The sequence below is a fragment of the Rhyacophila brunnea genome, unplaced genomic scaffold, assembly GCF_057557595.1.
Source record: "Rhyacophila brunnea isolate RB1 unplaced genomic scaffold, BYU_Rbru_1.0 scaffold_3, whole genome shotgun sequence".
In the NCBI taxonomy this organism is placed as follows: Eukaryota; Metazoa; Arthropoda; class Insecta; order Trichoptera; family Rhyacophilidae; genus Rhyacophila; species Rhyacophila brunnea.
In genome coordinates this window covers 14871684-14889798 of record NW_028232965.1, presented here as the reverse complement: position 1 = coordinate 14889798, position 18115 = coordinate 14871684, and the positions used below count along the sequence as shown (strand labels likewise).

The 18115-nt window shown below is 31.2% G+C and overlaps 1 protein-coding gene across 2 annotated transcripts; it reads right to left on the bottom strand.

The window, feature by feature from the left end:
• Nucleotides 1-58: 58 nt before the first annotated feature.
• Nucleotides 59-17883, bottom strand: LOC147067938 (lysozyme 2-like). 2 transcript variants are annotated; one of them, XM_085952312.1, is made up of 4 exons: nucleotides 17725-17883; nucleotides 3491-3673; nucleotides 3006-3079; nucleotides 59-452 (listed from the first exon to the last, which is right to left on the bottom strand). In XM_085952312.1, the coding sequence occupies exons 1-4, from the start codon at nucleotides 17792-17794 to the stop codon at nucleotides 306-308; spliced, it is 474 nt and encodes a 157-aa protein (XP_085808438.1). In that variant the 5' UTR covers nucleotides 17795-17883; the 3' UTR covers nucleotides 59-305. The 2 variants fall into 2 exon arrangements, with proteins under 2 accessions (XP_085808438.1, XP_085808440.1); XM_085952314.1 differs by having other exon boundaries at nucleotides 3491-3670; nucleotides 17725-17882.
• Nucleotides 17884-18115: the final 232 nt, after the last annotated feature.

Genomic DNA, 18115 nt, shown 5'->3' with positions numbered 1-18115 from the left:
GATGAATGCCTAGATAATTTAGGCTGTTGGACGAAAGAGACTTAAAAAGTGTCAATAATTAATAAAAAATAAAATATATTTTGTAATAAATAATAATTTATAATATATTCATTTTTATGCGTAGCAGAAAATGCACACATTTTTTTTTGCGAAATTATATTTTATTCTCTTGGATTTATTATTGATATAACCTTATTTTTATAATGAAAATAGTATATAATAATATGGAAGATTCTATCACGTAAATGCATACGATGGTGTTACGTCTTATCTTGTTACATTTTTTCAAATGCCAAAGAAACTAATTATCCTTGTTTGTTCTGTACAGCTGAAATACAAGCGTTGAATTTGTTGATGTAGTCAGGTTGAAGTTCGCCATGACATCCGTAGCCTCCCTTCTTGTGGATGGCCATATGATCGTAGCAGTTGATCACACCGTCTTCATTGCAATCCTGGAAACAAAAAATATAAACATTATACGTACGTCATGATGATCTTTTAGCATTAATTTCCATTTAGTTTTCCACAATGAGACTGTTTAAAAGACATAATGTTACCTATAATAAGTTTATACTAAACTATCTACAATCGTGTCATGAAAATATTAAAATGAGCTTAAAGTGGGTGTGTGGCTGGATTTACCATTAGGCTAAAGATGCTTATAGTCCAAGGTTCCAGAAGTGGTAGGGCTCGAAAATTAAATTAAAAAATCTTTTAAATTCCATTATTGAAATAAACTACAACAAAAAATGCGGTAACGGATGAAATACTTACAACGTATAAATTTAATATACCATTCACCTCCCTTGTTAAAATACGCCTCAATCACACTTAAATGTACTAAGGAAGTTTCATGATGCACTAGAAATATCAATTAAGCAATTATATAATATGTAATATGACTTTTCAATAGGTACGCTTGAATTATTTGAATTTAGTGCTCCCCTCCTAATAAGTATTAGCTCAGGGCCATTTAAAGTGTAACCCCGGCCCTGTATGTAGATACGTCTAGTGATGAAATTGCGAGAAATACAAATAAATACAATTTACTTAAAATATTCAAACTATTTTAATTAGAATCGCTATATAAATAAAAAAATCTCAGAAACCATTAGTTATTAAACAATTTATTATATGAATAGAAACGATATAAGAAAATAAGCAATACTAAACTAAAAAGATTAACTAAAAGCTAATTTTAGAACGGATTTAAAAAAAATGTTGATTTTAGTTTTCGTAATGAATAACAATTAATATCTTTGAAACATCTGTCCGCAGTAAACTGTATTTGGTCGAAAGTTTGACAGAGTGGTCTTTTCTGGTCAATCTGGTCGAAGAAACCTCACCTAACCTAACTATGTGGGTATTACAGCAAAATTTTGCTTATAATAATATTATGTACCTGCATATTAATTAATATTATATTATCGCTTTTGTCGTACGACAGATGGCGCTGGTTATATTGTTAGTTCTGAATTTTCCCGCGTGAATTATTATTATCCACATTAATACTGTGTTTGAAAATCTAAGCGGTTCTAAGGCGCGGCTATGCAATACGTAATAAAAGCCCTGAACGATGCATTAAACCTCAATGACATTAAGCTACTTTACAAGCTACTTGTTGGCGAATTTAAAAGCGGGCTAGTCAGCTAGTGCGATTGTGATGATGACACACAAAACTAGCGAGTTGAAACCGTCATTTTTGGTACTATTTTGACAGGACGTATTGAGTAGTTCGTTTTTTTACCGGGACGTCGCTACTATCGCTCTACTGCGCAAACGCAGTAGTCCCACACACCAGACTGTAGCGTGTAAAGTTGACCGGATTTCAACTTTTCTCGGTAGATTGTTTACAATCTGCTTGTTAGCTTGTTCGATGATGACACTGGGCGAGTTTATAAGCAGATTGTAAATTCGCCAACAAACAGCTTGTAAAGTAGCTCAATGTCATCGAGGATTTAATAATAGAAACGATATTATCTGTAGATATATTACGTATTATAATATTAGGCCTTATATTGTTCATGGTACCTATGATATATTTTTTAACATGGAACATGTTTTACTCATGTTATCCGACCAAAAAGCGCTAAGAAAAATAGACGTAGAATAATACCCCGTTTACACGTGCATGGATTTGCTGTGCACAGTAAGAAAATGTATGGGGAAATATGTATTATCCTGCAGTTGGCAAGATTGCGTGCATCAATCAAACAAGATTGGAAGATTCCAAATTGTGATGATTTATTGCGCGCAAGTAAGCTTATTTTCGATCTGCGCCTGCACAGTAGATCGATAGAGAGCGACATAGCGATAGAGAACATGCCGGTAAAAAAACGAACTACTCATTTTGAGCTCCGATTTTCAATACGACCTGTCAGATAGTAGTATAAAATGACAACCTCGCGTCTCGCTTACTCTTGAAGAGACAGTCAGCACTTTTATGTGTAAACAGTTATTGTCATGACAGTTTAAAATAAGCACAATTGCCGACGGTAATTACATGGATGTGTACAGGCACTATAACTATAAACGCGCAGCCCGCGCCCCGCCCCGATTATTTACACGCGCCGATTATTTTCATTTTACGTTCAGTAGCCTACATTATGTGCGGCGTATTGTTCGTCTGTTATTATTACTTCTTTAGTTTTATTATTGTAATTACATAATTTTCAGAAAAGTAAAATTGTTTGAATCCTTTGGATTTTGTTTCTTTGACAAATAAATTTTCTTTCGAATTTGGACAACCAGCATTCAGATAATCAGTTCCTAGGCAAAGCATGTTCCATGTTTAATAATTTTAGCCGTCAGGGTTTAGGTAACCATCATCTGAGGGGCCCAGGGGGGCATTGCACCTCCGCGAGGCGCAGTCATCTGAGGGGCAAGGGCCGAGTTTTTTTTTAAATTAATTATTCATGTGTTCGATACAATATGTATATTATAATATTTTTTCAAAATAAATTATGAATTTAAGAATGCATCAATAAGAAGCCATGATTGTTTACCTGTCCAAATTTGGCCATATAACCTTGTACCGCTCGTGCAGCGCATTTAGGCTCATTCACACAATTCGGGTAGGCTGAAACATAAACAAACATAATAAATAAATCACTAGTCACAAACATAATATTTATTTTTCAACAAATTAAAAATAATCAAATTGAAATTTATGCTGTACTTAAGTGAAAATAATGGTAAACGAGTGGCAAAATGTCCGCTTTTTATGACAAGTCATAGATTACGACTGTTTTAGGACAAAAATCAACAATGTGTGAATGACTAACAACCATTTCCTGATTAAATCAATTAAAAAATCTCTCTTCGGAATCCATACTGGAATATAGAACCAAACGGTTATGATAATGATTATAATGTAGTTCTAATGAATACAAGTTTAGTTTATGCATGAGAAGTTCTATAAGTACTCATTTATGCATCTAAATATCATTCATATTATAGCTAGCTACAAACAATTTAATTGAAATCCTACCGTTTTCTGAGTCGGGACTCTGTCCTGCTTGTGTAGGTTTTCCGGAATCAGACCAATAAGCCCAGGTAATCCTGAAAAGTCCACACGTGCTTCCATCGCAACTAAGGGTCACGTTGCAGTTGGAAATCGCTTCGCAGATGCAGCCGAGGCAGACATCAGTCACAGGTGGAAGTACAGTGTCTGCTGAAAGTGTACAAGTTTTTATTATTTAAGATAATATAAAAGTATGAACACGTAAAATAAGTAGATATGTCGAATGGTGTCAGATTCTTTTGGGAATGCGCGCGACTCATTTATGTGTTGGTATCGTTACTTCCAAATTACACTAACACCGTTTCAAAGTGATTTCGTCGTGGCCGCAATGCCAGAAGAATCTGTCCTTCCTTTACCCAAATATGGCGTTTGGAATAAATTATTCCACACAATAATTTTGCAGAAGACCATTAAACATCTTATAAATCAGTATTTCATGGTTATTTTGCTTATAACTATAAAAAAATGGAAATGACACGTTGACGCACAAATTCTTGTTTATAATTGCCATCTTTAGCGACCCATTGAACGTTTTTTTTTTTTTTTTTAATAATATTTATGTATTTGTCATACTGTCGTTCGAGGTTTTAGCTAAGTATCATCTACATATTCAAATAATTGTTATTCGGTATATTTATTGGCAAACGATATCATCCAGTAATAACAAATAAATCTTATTTTAGTATATTTTTAGCGTTGACCGAATGAGTGAATCGAAAATTATATTGAAATGATTCCGGTTTTTGCAGATACGGGGTACGAAAGTGAGAAGGTTGCTATAAATGCAATTCTTTCAGAGTATTCTTTTTCTTCTAAATGTGCCATCTTCTGTAGATTTTTGCCGACCAATTTGCCGTACATCACCCTATTCTGGACCAGTCGTATCCGATCCCCAACGGCATGGACACTAATTGTGTAACGTACGGGTAATGCGTCGCCAAGAAAACTTCTCTTCCTTTCACTGCATTATGAGCGTAAACCATACTTTTCATTGCGAAAAATATGAGCGAAGTATGCAGTTTTTTTATCGCTTACTAGTAAATATAACTGGGATGGCGAACCTATGGCATGCGTGCCACCAGTGGCACGCGAGATAATTTTGTATGGCACGTGAATGTTTCATTTTGAAGAGAAAAGAAATTGCTATTTTATATATAATACATAAAAAATGTTTTTTTTTTTTATAAAATAGTTTTACAAATAAATATATACCTACTAAAGTACTTACTTCTATATAATATTACAAAATAATGACGGCGCATTTTCTTCGGTTTTTCATATTACGTTTAGGTACCAATCGATGCGCACACGGAAACGACGAAATGCATGCATACATATAATGATAAATCGCATTGTAAGTATAAAAAATTGCAGGCAAATCATTTTTAAGAATAATCGTTACGTTTAATGTAAATATACGATTGCATAGGTCGGTTCTTAGGATCGGGGAATTAAAAATAAAAATATTCAATCAACAAACCTTATGAAATTAATTATCGGCAGTCATTCAAATATACCTATTAACTGCTTGTTATTTTACCTCAAACATAATCACTAAAAATAGAAAATCGCTCAGTGATGGAGAATATAATGTGAAAGAAGAGTGATTTAAATGCTTCCACGATCTCTTTGAGTAGATAATTTAAAAACAAGGAAAAAATATTCAAAGAATATAAGATATGCCTTCAGCTTTAAATACGGTGAACGATAGAATACCAACAACTCAATTGTAATTTAGAAACCTTTTTAATAGAATTCTTAAAAACTTTAAAAAAAAACTTTTTTTCGCCATAAAAACTGCTTGGCACGTCAGACAGACGAAAAATATTATTTGGGAAATTTTGGCACGCGTACGTAAAAAGATTCGCCATCCCTGAACTATAAGTTCTCTTGTCATTGGTTCATATTAAATCTTATTATTGGTAATGTGACCGGCCCAGAAAATCTTCATGGCACGCTGATACAACCACATCTCGAAATACTCCAGTTTTATCAAGGTATGTTCGTTTAAAATCCAGGCATCAGCTTCTTAGATCAGTATGAGTATGATATAGCATCTGATTGCCCTCCGTCGAGTGCCCTTACCTATGCCACGATTGCGAGATGCGAGATGTCTTTTCAATAATGATTCTTCCCATCTCAATTTCGGTTTTTATCTGGGCAGTTTACATTAGTCTTCGTAAAATTTATTCAACTTTATATACGTGTATTTATTTAGGCTCTGTCTATATAGAGAATGTGATGTTCAACATATTTCGGTAAGTAGACATTCTGCAGAATTAACATACAAATTTAATTTCATTTCATTTCTTCATATCCGGCTGTCCACGAAATATTTATTGGGCATTATTTGAAATCTACCAAAACCCAACCCAACTTTTGTAATTTTTTTGGATTATGACCTAATAGAAATACTCCAATTCGGTACCCCCAGAATACAGCAGTCACTGGCAGCTTCATCCAATCAGCGAATCTTTGGCCTGCCTCTTCTTCTATGCCACATTGGATTGCTGGACAACACTCTCTTTGCTGGTTCATTGTCATTCATACGGTGCACATGACCTAGCCATCGCAGTCCCTCAATCTTGATTGATTGAACTGCGCTGCAATCTTCATACAGCCCGTAGAGCTCAGCATTATATCTTCTCCTCCAATTGGTGCCGTCCCTGATCGGTCCATATATACGGCGGAGAATTTTTCTTTCAAAAATGTTCAGGGCTCGTTCATTTCGCAGAGTTAATGTCCAGGTTTCCGATGCGTAGGTGAGCACTGGCTTTACAAGTGTCTTGTAAAGAGTGCTTTTAGTTCGGCGAGATAGTATGCGGGACTTAAAATGTCTTAACAGGCCAAAGTAGCATTCATTCGCAGACATGATTCTCTTGCTGATTTCTTCTGTAATATCATTATGTCGAGTTACAAGAGAACCAAGGTATATGAAATTGTCGACCGTATTAAACTTGTATGCACCAATATGTATTTGTAAGAAATAGTTCGAATATAAGAAAGTGTGAAGCGATCCTTCATTGACATTAAACGATCTCAATGTTTTTTTTTATAAAACAAATCCTAAAAAAATTTAAATGGGTATTTATTTATCTACTTAAAATTCGTTCGAGTCATGCAAATAAGACAATATTGAATATCTGGAATGGTAGAAATCAGTAGTGAAAATAAAATTCACTTAATAATAATACAAAAAGAATCTTGAAGATAAATTAATAATCAGGTATTGTGTGTTAACACAAACAAAAACCATGGAAAAAAAACAAACAATATTATGCTAATAATATTGAATAAATCTCCATTTAGAATATATATTTATACGGTCTGTATCAAGTTCTTGTATTTAATTGTTAGTAAGCTTCCACGAGATAAAAACCAGGATTTAAACGACAACAGATTATCACACCATTGTATATACTAAATTTAGTGTTATTATAACACAAATAAAATACTTACTATTACAATATTTATAATATAATACGTATGTGGACATAAACGTGTTTCTTGTTAAATAATGGCCATCTGACATTGAAATTTTTACAAAAGTCATTAAGTGTGTCAGTGCCACTTACGTTGAGTTTATCATACTTGTTCAAAGGTCATGGACTATTGTTACCTTCGTTATCAAACTGTCAAAATCTTAACAAATATTCCGTAGGATTCGATGTCATAATAAGTTAGGTAATTAAAAATTACATTTGTAATGAAAATTAATTGTAACCCAGAAGAATTGCATGACAGTAAACGATTATTACAATAATATAATCTGTACCACTTATAAATAAACAATCGTGGTTATGTTTTTAGATATTAATAAACAATATAAAACGCTTATAAGTAGGCAAATTCATCACTCAACCTGACACAAAAAGTAAAAACACTATTTTTATTGTTAATTTATTTTTAATATACCTACCTACAAAGTCCTACATACATGCCTATCACGATGAGACCTGTTGCATAGATCAGGAGTTCGTAACCTATGCATTGTAGTTTCGAAATATTATATTGGTATTCGAAATATTTTGAACGATTACAATATTTTATAAACCACACTGCGCGTCAAAACTAATCGCTTATTGTGGCGTACAGTATTTATTTGTCAGTATCTGAAAACACTACCAGATAATGCTTCTGTATTTTTGTCAGTTATCTGCAGTAAACTGCACTTTGTAGATGGACTAAGGTGCATTTGATGATTTTCAAAAAAAAAAAATCAAAGCTAAGTGTCTCATTAATGTTTTAAGTTTTATTGTTACCTATTAATATGTAAGTACGAGTAGATAATGAATTTTGTGTCATTAAAATATGTAGATTATTAAATTATTGTCTAACATACATAATTACATACATACAAAAACTCGAGAGATATAGGTTCTTATTTTTTTCAAAAAGATTTTTTCTATTGGTTCTAATATATTTTCTCAGAAGTGTTTTCCAAAAATTATGTATGTTCAATAATTAGTTACATTCTTAAATATTGTGAATTATTCGTCGAGTAATAAAGGTAATTAATTAAAAAATATATGTATATTATGTTATTTTATTAATCTTTTCTGAGGTCGCGAAAACACAACTTTTACCTTAATCGGGGTCGCGAATCGAAAAGATTGAGAAACCCTGGAATAATCGTATTAACTAAGAATATTTTTTATAGTTCTTGTTTCTTAGAATGTAGGTAATTGTACTTCCTCATCTCTGTATAATTGAGGTATTCCTTTGTTTTTATGTGATTTGACATCAAGTCAAAGTCAATATGCAACATTGACAAGTGGGTAAACATTAATCTTACATGTGAACCGGCATAGTTTTTCCCTACAAAATAGACGTATGTGTATGTACAACTTTAATAATTACATACGTAGGTGTAATTTATGAAATAATATGTTATTTTTAGATTGATGTGCGAAATGACTGTCTCGCAATATCTTAAGAAAACACAATAGTAATAATATCCTAGTAGGTTTTTTGTACATTGATTTAATTATTATTGAATTTAAGAAAGTAAATAAAAATGCGTTATACTGAAAACACATTACGATCATGTCGCGTGAGCGCACGTGAATTCATGATAAACTCGCGTCATAGCCACAATATTGCAGTGTTGTTTTATATTTACTTACATGATATTTAAAATGTTAGCAGACATATGCTTTCATCCTGTAACACAATGTTGAGTCAAAAACGAAGTGTCAATAATTAGTAAAATTTTCCAAAATGTAACGGAATCCACACTAAGGTCACCTCACGCGTCAACTCAACCTCAACTTTTTAAATTTAATTTCTTACAATTTACACAGTTTCTAATTACGCGCTCTCACATTATTATTTGTTTTTAATGGTTTGGAAGGTGGCTATAAAATATGACAGATAATTATTGACACAATGTTTTTGTACACAAGGTGGTCAGTTTTTATTATTGAATGTTATCGTGGTTCTATAGTATGTGACCTCACGTGTCGTGATGGTAATGAGTTTTTAGCACAAGGGTTATCAAGAACCGACAAAACACTTCACGTGTAGTGGACCAGAAGGAAAACTGAGTGTGGAAAGACCATGATTTCTGCGGTTTGATGGGCTACAAAAAGTCTAAAGAACACAAACATAATATGAGAAGTAGGTTGCCTTCTGGATGAATCTGTAACATGGTTTAATTCTTGAATGTGGATAAATATGGGATAGAATTGATCGCGTGTTAAACTGATAAAGAACATGCTATTTTTAATATTAACAATATGCATTAAACTTTGTCACGTGAACCAGACGAACATTCAAGTAAGATTTTTATATTTTTTGCGTTGTATTGCTGCTCGCCCACCATTAAGTCGTAACCCGAAATTAGTTTTAACACCTTGGTCTTCTGTGAGAGAGACTTTGGAGAGCTAGACTAATCGAATAATGAGAATAGAAGATCGGATATAGTGAAGGATTCTGCTTGACGCGGACGAGGTGTACTACCGACTGTAGAACCAAAGAAGAGGAATATAATGCCGGGTCCACGCTGGCAACATGTCGCGCGACAACCTCGTTAAATTTTACGATAAGTATGATAATTATCGTACAATTTCTTAGTCAATTATGATAATTATCGTAAAATTTAACGAAGTTGTCGCGCGAGATGTTGCCAGTGTGGACCCGGCATAATATTGCACATTGTTGTTTATCATAAATACACGAGTATGTTTCTCGGACTTAAGGGGGGACATGCTCAGCGTAGGTCAAAATGGAGCCTTTGTTCTATTTTCAAAGCATGATCCTGGACATATCTTAAACGTTGTAGATAATCTATTTATATAATTTTGAAGCCTTATTATCCTTTATATTTATTTTAAACATTTTGATGACTGCATAAAGTATTTTTATTACATAAAATAGTATTCTTTTAAACCTCTCGCTCTAATGTTTTAGAGTATAGTCATATTTCAGTACATAAATGTGCAGTGGTGTTAAGATTTTTTACATTAATAATTTTTAATCGCATTTATAAAACCATCAGTATAATTTATATCGACATTATTATAGTGAAATATTTACGATAAAAAATTATATTGATAATCTCTGTGATCCCTAATTTGACAAGAATTAGGCATTTTATTATTCAAAAAATGGGCAAGATTAACACATTTGAAGATAATTCTAAAGATACTTATTATAATCTATGTCTTTGACCATTCAAGTGTGATAAACATCCTACGAATAATGATTGTTTTATAATAATTATTGACCTAAGAATAAGGTAGTGTTTTTTTTGAAATACGCCATTTCTTTTGGCATTCCCCAGTGGTTAAGCTACAACATACGGCCGTAGCCATAAATTGACAAACTATAACTAAAGTAGGGAGTAAAATGATGTTAACGCACGTGTTTGAACATGTACCGTTTAAAAAAAAATCGGTTAGGTATATCGCATACCGTAGTGAACTCAAGATAATAGCAAGTGGTCTACAAGTTGATTTTCTCCGTGATATTTTCTTATACTATACTAGAATATGTTACACTTTCATGATTGGAATAGCGTAAGATAAAATCTCGTTCATAGATGCTGCATATATGTAGCTGAAAACTAGATTGGCAAGAGATAAGAGACAAAAAAGCATTCGCTAGCTGGTCACGAACCTAACGGTGCGGCCTGAGTTGACCCACAATAATAATCTGCAAGCTTCGGGGAAATTCCTATTTATTATAAAGTCAACGCTAATGTTATAATAATATTTAAATAATATAATATGTAATATTGTGATATAATGAAAATATTATACAATATACAGTCATCGAGAAAATTCCACTATTTCGACCCGGATAGTAATAATATTATCATATCCATGTAAGTGATTCCAGGAGAATGCTGTATAAATTGGTTAATTCTACTGGCTTTTTTTTCTGAGATGTAATAAATATTTAATGACAAGACAAAACTATTTTATTTAATGTTTTCAGAAGTTTGATATCATATTATTATTATATAAGTTTTTTTAGATTAAAGAAAGTGGTTTCGTAGTTTATCGAAATACTAATTTAGTTATTAAACAAACAGACAAGATTATACTTAAAAACTATTTAAATCGTTTCATTCGCCAAGAATTAATATGCACTGTGATTTATGTATTTCAGTTACTATGTTATTTCTCCACCAAGATTTGACAGTTGACTACAGTGAATATGGTGAAGAGTAGGTACCTAGTTAGTATTTATATTGCTAGCTAAACTGATAAACTACTAAAAAATGCCAAATTTAGCAAGAAAAACTCTAAAAATGTATGTATCTCTCTCCTAGAATCATATTTTGTAATTGAAACTACTTATTTTTGAAGGTGACAGTGTTGTGATGACAAATATAATAATATTAGTGGCTCATTTTTTTGGTACAAGTACGTGTCTACTTGAGTGGCCACTTATTTCATTTTGTTATGCCTTGGGTAATACTTTTCACAACATTTTTGAAAAATACGCATCTTTAAAAAAAATGGATAAGATTCAACTGTGTCGAGGCCCCATTTTAAATCTTCTGGCGAATCGATTGCGCCATCTGCGTCAAAGAAGATCGCCGCTGTAAGTAGACAACGATGGTACCTAAGTGATCAAACAAAGCGAAACATTTTAGTAATATTTGCCTCATAACGGTATGGGAAACCTGTTAATTTCGAAACCCCGGGATCTAAAATTCTATCCGAGATTGCTGTTCTTATATTGAGTTATTTGAATATTTTGTAGTTAATTAATTATATAGAAAATATTGTATCAACTACTGCAAGTATGTTTTGGATTTAGTTAATGCTTTGATATGACATCAATTAATATATTACTCAATCCCGGTGGACATATTATTGACAGATACAAGCGGACATAACTAACCTTGGGTAAAAGTATAATGTAAGTAATTGTGGTTTTCGGAAAATCGATGAATCCGACGCCGAGACATTTCGCCGAGCCGCTCGGTAAGTATTTCCCTTATACGATTAATTTAATCATATTTTTATTACTACCATAATATGAAGGCAACTCTGCTATTATAATTCAATACACAAGTAATAATCTCAGAATAAACTATTACCATTTAAAAAATAATATTATCGTTTTTGTAGTTGTAGAAGTAATAAACACGATAACGTTGTGTTGATTATTTTAATAACCCATAATTAAGTTTTTTTAAATACACAACAGCAGATTTATTTAAATATTTTATTCGAATGCTAAGTAGTTGTATAAATTATTAATATACACTAAATACATCAGAGCATCCAAAACCAATGTCACGTAAGATATTATCTTTTCTTGAGATTAGTTCTCTCCAGTATTGAATCGAACGTAAAACACATTTTTTTAAACGAACGCAAGTAGGTACATATCTCATTAAATGAATCGATTAGATACTCGCCATTTTACGCTGTAAATATTATTAAGCGATCTAACTGTAGTTTAAACTATGTTTTTTGTGTATTATGTACTTAAAATACGCCTGCTTTGACGTTTTACTGTACGTATAATGTATTCTTTTTTGCGATTTATCATCAAATATTATAAATAATTATGATTCATTGCACTATTGACTATATTAACTCTTAAGATTTTTAACCTAAGTGCAGGGACTGAGCGTTAGCAACATTTTGATTTAATTTTGTTTGTAATTATGGGAGAAAATTCAATATGGCGTAGAAGCTTTAAAAACTGTTTTTTTAAATTAATTTAGTACATGTTCAAATTTTAGTAGTAGCATACAACGAAAGGAATTATAAAGGAAGAAGGTTTGTATAAAACGTCAAAGGGTTATCATTATTATATAAAATAAATCTGAAGAGAAGAATTAATGTGTGCACTGTGTATACATACTAGTAGGAATTTCAATAAAAGGGGTCCAAAAAATTAAAAATGTTAGGTAAAACCATTTTAAACACAATCAGTAGAATTCGACGTAGCAAGAATAATAACTTTACTGACTCCAGAAAAATTAAGATAACTTCTTCTATGAATATAATGATGTAAAATTAGAAAATAATACTTCTACTAATATTTTCAATTACAATAATTAACCATTAGATACAAAAAAGATATAACAAAAAGTTCAGTAAATGAAGGTATGTATGTATCAACATCTGATTTCTTAAACATATTAATTTATTCTGCATTCAAGAAGTTAATAATAATTGTCAAATAGGATTTTTTATGTTGTTGTTATTTTTAAACACCCAGTAAAACCATATTTTAAATATAAATACGTATATACTTACATACTTTTATGGGATCGCCGATTGGTGCTGTGAGTAGGACTAATATTTTCGTGAAAAACTAATTCAATTGTATGAAGGGGAGGTGATCTTCACGACATACTAACAATATTTAGAAAAAAGTTGAAAAATCAGAATATTTTTATTTTTAATCTGTGAATGGATCTTTATGACTGTTTAATAGGTATATTATTATGGTTGCCTACACAATTAATTGCAATAAGTATCCATAAATATATGCATTGTTCTCATACCTAGTAAGTTATTAATTTAACATTATATCATGGCTGGGTTTTCCCGTAACCATATTGCCATAAATTAAATATGCTATGGTAGAATGTTGGCAAATAATAATATTATTATAAGATAAGCGATTCTTATTGTTTTTATTTCCAGAATTTCATGTGGTATAGAATAAATTCATGAATTATTCAAAAGAATTCGGCGAACAATACAAATACTTCGAACGGTCACTGCCACAAGAATTTTATCAAAGGTGAGAAAAATGAAAACATTATAATATTATGCACATACATTAAACAATTATTGAAGTAAGATAATCGATAATATTTAGATAACGAGTACCTAGCTAACTGAAAATAATTAATACCATTATTATCCGTATACATAATATTATTGTAATATTATGAATGTCAATATTTTAGATAAATCGCTACAGAAATAAAATAAAGACTATGAATAAATAATGAGAATAGTCTAATAGATGCAGTCATTTCTATTTACATAAATCCGGTCCCATTATAGTGAGTGTAGTCGTGTATCAAATTCATTAAATTACCTATATCGATATGTATCTGACAAGAAAATTTATAATATGTCGACTTTTAAAGATTTATATTAATATAGTTGACTATATTTTAGCCGGAGATACCAGTCTTGATTTTTGTATTATACCTATAAAATAAATGGATTGGAAAAGTTGTAGTAATATACACATTATTATTCTTGCTAAAACTCATAGACCGAGAGAGTTTGAACCAGGGAACAAAGAATTAATGAGAACTGAAATACCTAACGGGTGTGGAGTAGTAGGCAACCGATCCCGAGTGTGGAAGAATATGGGATAAACTTAAAAACACGTCAAGAATACATCATACGTCAAATACTGACAACTGCTCTCGGTTTATGCACTGACGCTCATTCAATATTAGTGTATTGGAAGATTGCAACACAAACTATTGCACGTCTATAATGGGTGGTTCATTTTTTTTAGGAAACTCGCACACATTCAAAATCCTGCGTCAAAATGTAGTGTACTGGGGTATTGCCTATCCGAATTATATTTATTAATCTGTTCTGTCTATCAAGCTACCGATACTACCGACCGGCTCATATATCCGATTAAGATAAAGAAAAATATAAAAATATGTATATTGCAGAGACGTTATGAATTTTCATTATTAATCGTGTTTGACAATATGTAGGACCTATACATATGTAGGTGTGTATACTTACATATAATTAAAAGTCATTACCATTTATTTAATTTAGAAGATCGTGTAAAATTATCTATTTGAGTTTGAAAGAAATAAACTCTGGTGTCCTAAGTATATACATCTGATAAATGTCAAGAATATCTCCAGTGTCTATGTGATTTTGGTGGATGATCATAATTATTATCGTCTCTGTTCTGGCAGAACACACTAACTGGAGAATACTAGTTTTGAGTAATTTGACTTTGAAGTTGTTAAAATGTTTGAAATGGTCTATCATGTGAGTTTATTAAGTAATCGTATAAAGTATGACTTTAAAATAAAGACTGTTTATTTATTAAGAAGGTTTCCAGACGGTAAAGTTTGAAATAAGGAACATTTAGGTACCTATTGGGTATAAACAACTCAATATGTCATTTTTTCGAATTAGTGTCTTCTGCCAGAACAGTGACGTTATGATATTAGCTATAGGGAATTATACATATTACTTATATTATAAGCCCTCAGACATGCCACAAAAAGTATGTTTATTTATTCGATAAAGCAATATCATTCAAGCATTCACTAGATTGATATCGAGAGAAAATGATTTTACAACGAAATTAAGTCGTAGAATTTGTATTTATGAACTACATATTCATGATAAAAAACATTATTTAAAAAACATATAAAGTTTGTTGGTCTATAGTTTATCCAGTGGTCTTCAAACTTTGTTGACTCACGGAACCCTTAGAATTATAAGTTTTTTTCGGGGAACCCCATCTCATCCTCTGAAAAATTTATCTTAAAATATTTACACTTTTACACGCAGTATGAAGACCACTGGTCTATACTAAGGGTTACCATCCGGTCGATCTCGTAGCAAAATTAGGTGGGTCCATTACCATTGTGAGTTTTGAAAATAATATTTCCATATTTTTCTACTATATTAGAGTTTTTTTATATATGAATGAAAATATTGTCCAAAGTCTAGCTCAATCAATAATAAATTCTTATAGATATTTTTCGAAATGGACCCCTTCAACCACTTCCTGTGCGTGTGCCTGTGTACAATCCACTGTGATTGAAACCTTTTCTTACAGAACAGCTTGAAATTATATGTGAGCAAGTGAGCATACTAAACTGCATTAATATTTGCAAATAAAAATGATTTTTCGAGTAATTTTGCAATATTGTTAATACAACAATATAATATAAAATAGATTACACAATAAAAATGCGCATTGAGATAAACCAGGTCAAAGCTTCAGATAAATTCAGTTATTTATAACAAATTATCCGATAATATAGAATGGTTAAATTTATTTAATTAAAAATGAGAAAATTTTAAAGCAAAACAATCCAATACTGAGAATCGAAGTGTTGAAATGTTATAATATTATTATTACGTGGGTTATTCTTTGGAAATTATCTGATGGTTTATTTTTTGTGTTATTGTAACGTTGTGATGTGATTGCTCTTCGAAAAAAGATCGCTTCTTGACCTTGTCAATGCGGATTTCCTATAATGGGTGCCTACATGGAAATTTAGTTGGTAATTATTAAATTGAATACTTCCTACTTATCGTACGTTGATCTGTGTAGGTATGAATTAGCTAATTATTGATCATTTTGTAAAATAGTCAATGGCAGTAAATTGACACCATGAATGTATTGAAACAAAGATGATTAATGTATGGAACAAATATAAACGGTCTGGCAATTCACACATTTGTATTTACAATAAAGATAGACTTGAACGCAGATTATACCCTCGCATCTATGGGGAGCATACGATTTTTAAAAGAGAATAGATAATATAACACATTGGGTCCTTCTTATGAATTAAAAACAGATTTAAAAAATAACCTGTGATTATTCCGGACTCGAGATTAAAACTCAGAATAGGTCACTTTCGCACTATTCCAAAGAATTGAACAAACCGTTATTGACATTGATTTCAATAGTATGACCATAGCAGTTATATTATTGCAAGCTATTATAGGTAAATTAAAACTTTCTTTTGAATCTGATTAATATAGTCATGGAATTGAACAAGTCGAAAATTCAAATATTGTTTTAAAACTGCTCATTTTAATTTGTTAACATACTTTGAAAAATAGTTTATGATATTCTAAATAGCACAATTATTGTAATCTCGGAAACTTTTAACATGCCACTAGCACGGCCGTAAGATTTCGTAACTTTTGAGAAAATAAATAAAGCAAGTAGAGTTGCCATTTCATAACTTTGCACTTCGGTTCTAGGATGAAAATGATGGACCTACTTAATATATTATTCAAAAAATATTTTTTTAACATATATTATCTATTTTATTTCTTATTACTACATAATATGAATACTAGTGAATTTTGATCTGATTCTATGAGAGATAATCAGGCAAAGAGGCGTATCAGTGTAGAAAAACTGCAAAAAAGTGCAAAGTTATAAAGCGCATACTCTATCTATCCAGCTTTATTGATTATTAGAATTGGTTTAAATTATATGAAAAACTATTTGGTGGTATTTCTGTATATAAATATTTAATATGTTTATTTAGCTTAATCCGGGACTATAATAATAAAATAAATATTGAGATGGCATATTTTTAACATGAACGATTGTTTAAATATACACCATAATAAAAATACGTATTTATTAGTTACATATAGATAATGTAAATTTAATGATTAAAATATTGACATAAATTTGTCAAATACTTACCATCGATCTAAATTCTAAATATTATTATAAAACATTCTTTGAATATAGGCAATAAAATATTATATTATTTATTCTGCTTAGTACCTACTTAATGTAAACGAGGTAAGTTTTATAAATAATAGTGTATTATTTAAAAATCCTTAGCATCCTACCCGTTGGCCGCATAAATTGATAAGTTTTTATTTACACGTCATAGTATGAATTTAAGAGTTTAATATTTTGTGATCGTCAAAACAGTAACGAATAATTAAAATTTTAGATTATATCAATTTAAAATATTTAGATATCCATAGTTAGATAATCTATGATCCTTGACTCACCGTCAGCAGATGCACACATCGCCAAGATGACGACAAATGCACCAAGACAGCATTGGTTGATGGTCTTCATTATGGAACCGGTTCTTCAACTACCACTTCGCGTTCAGTACAATCGATAACCACAGAAACTAACAGGCGACTGGCGACGCTCTTCTCAAAGACGAGTATTTATGCTAAAACTAAAATATCCCGACCGTTTAGCAACGGCTTTAGAAGCGACTTCAAATGACTGAGTAATATTAATTATCTATAAGTACAATATTTTTCGATACACCTTGTGTCTTGTAATGGTATATTTAAATATCATTTAAAATGATTCCACAAACGATAATAATATATTGTGATATTAAAACTCACATTAGTACCCGATTATTATTTGAAAATCAATTAA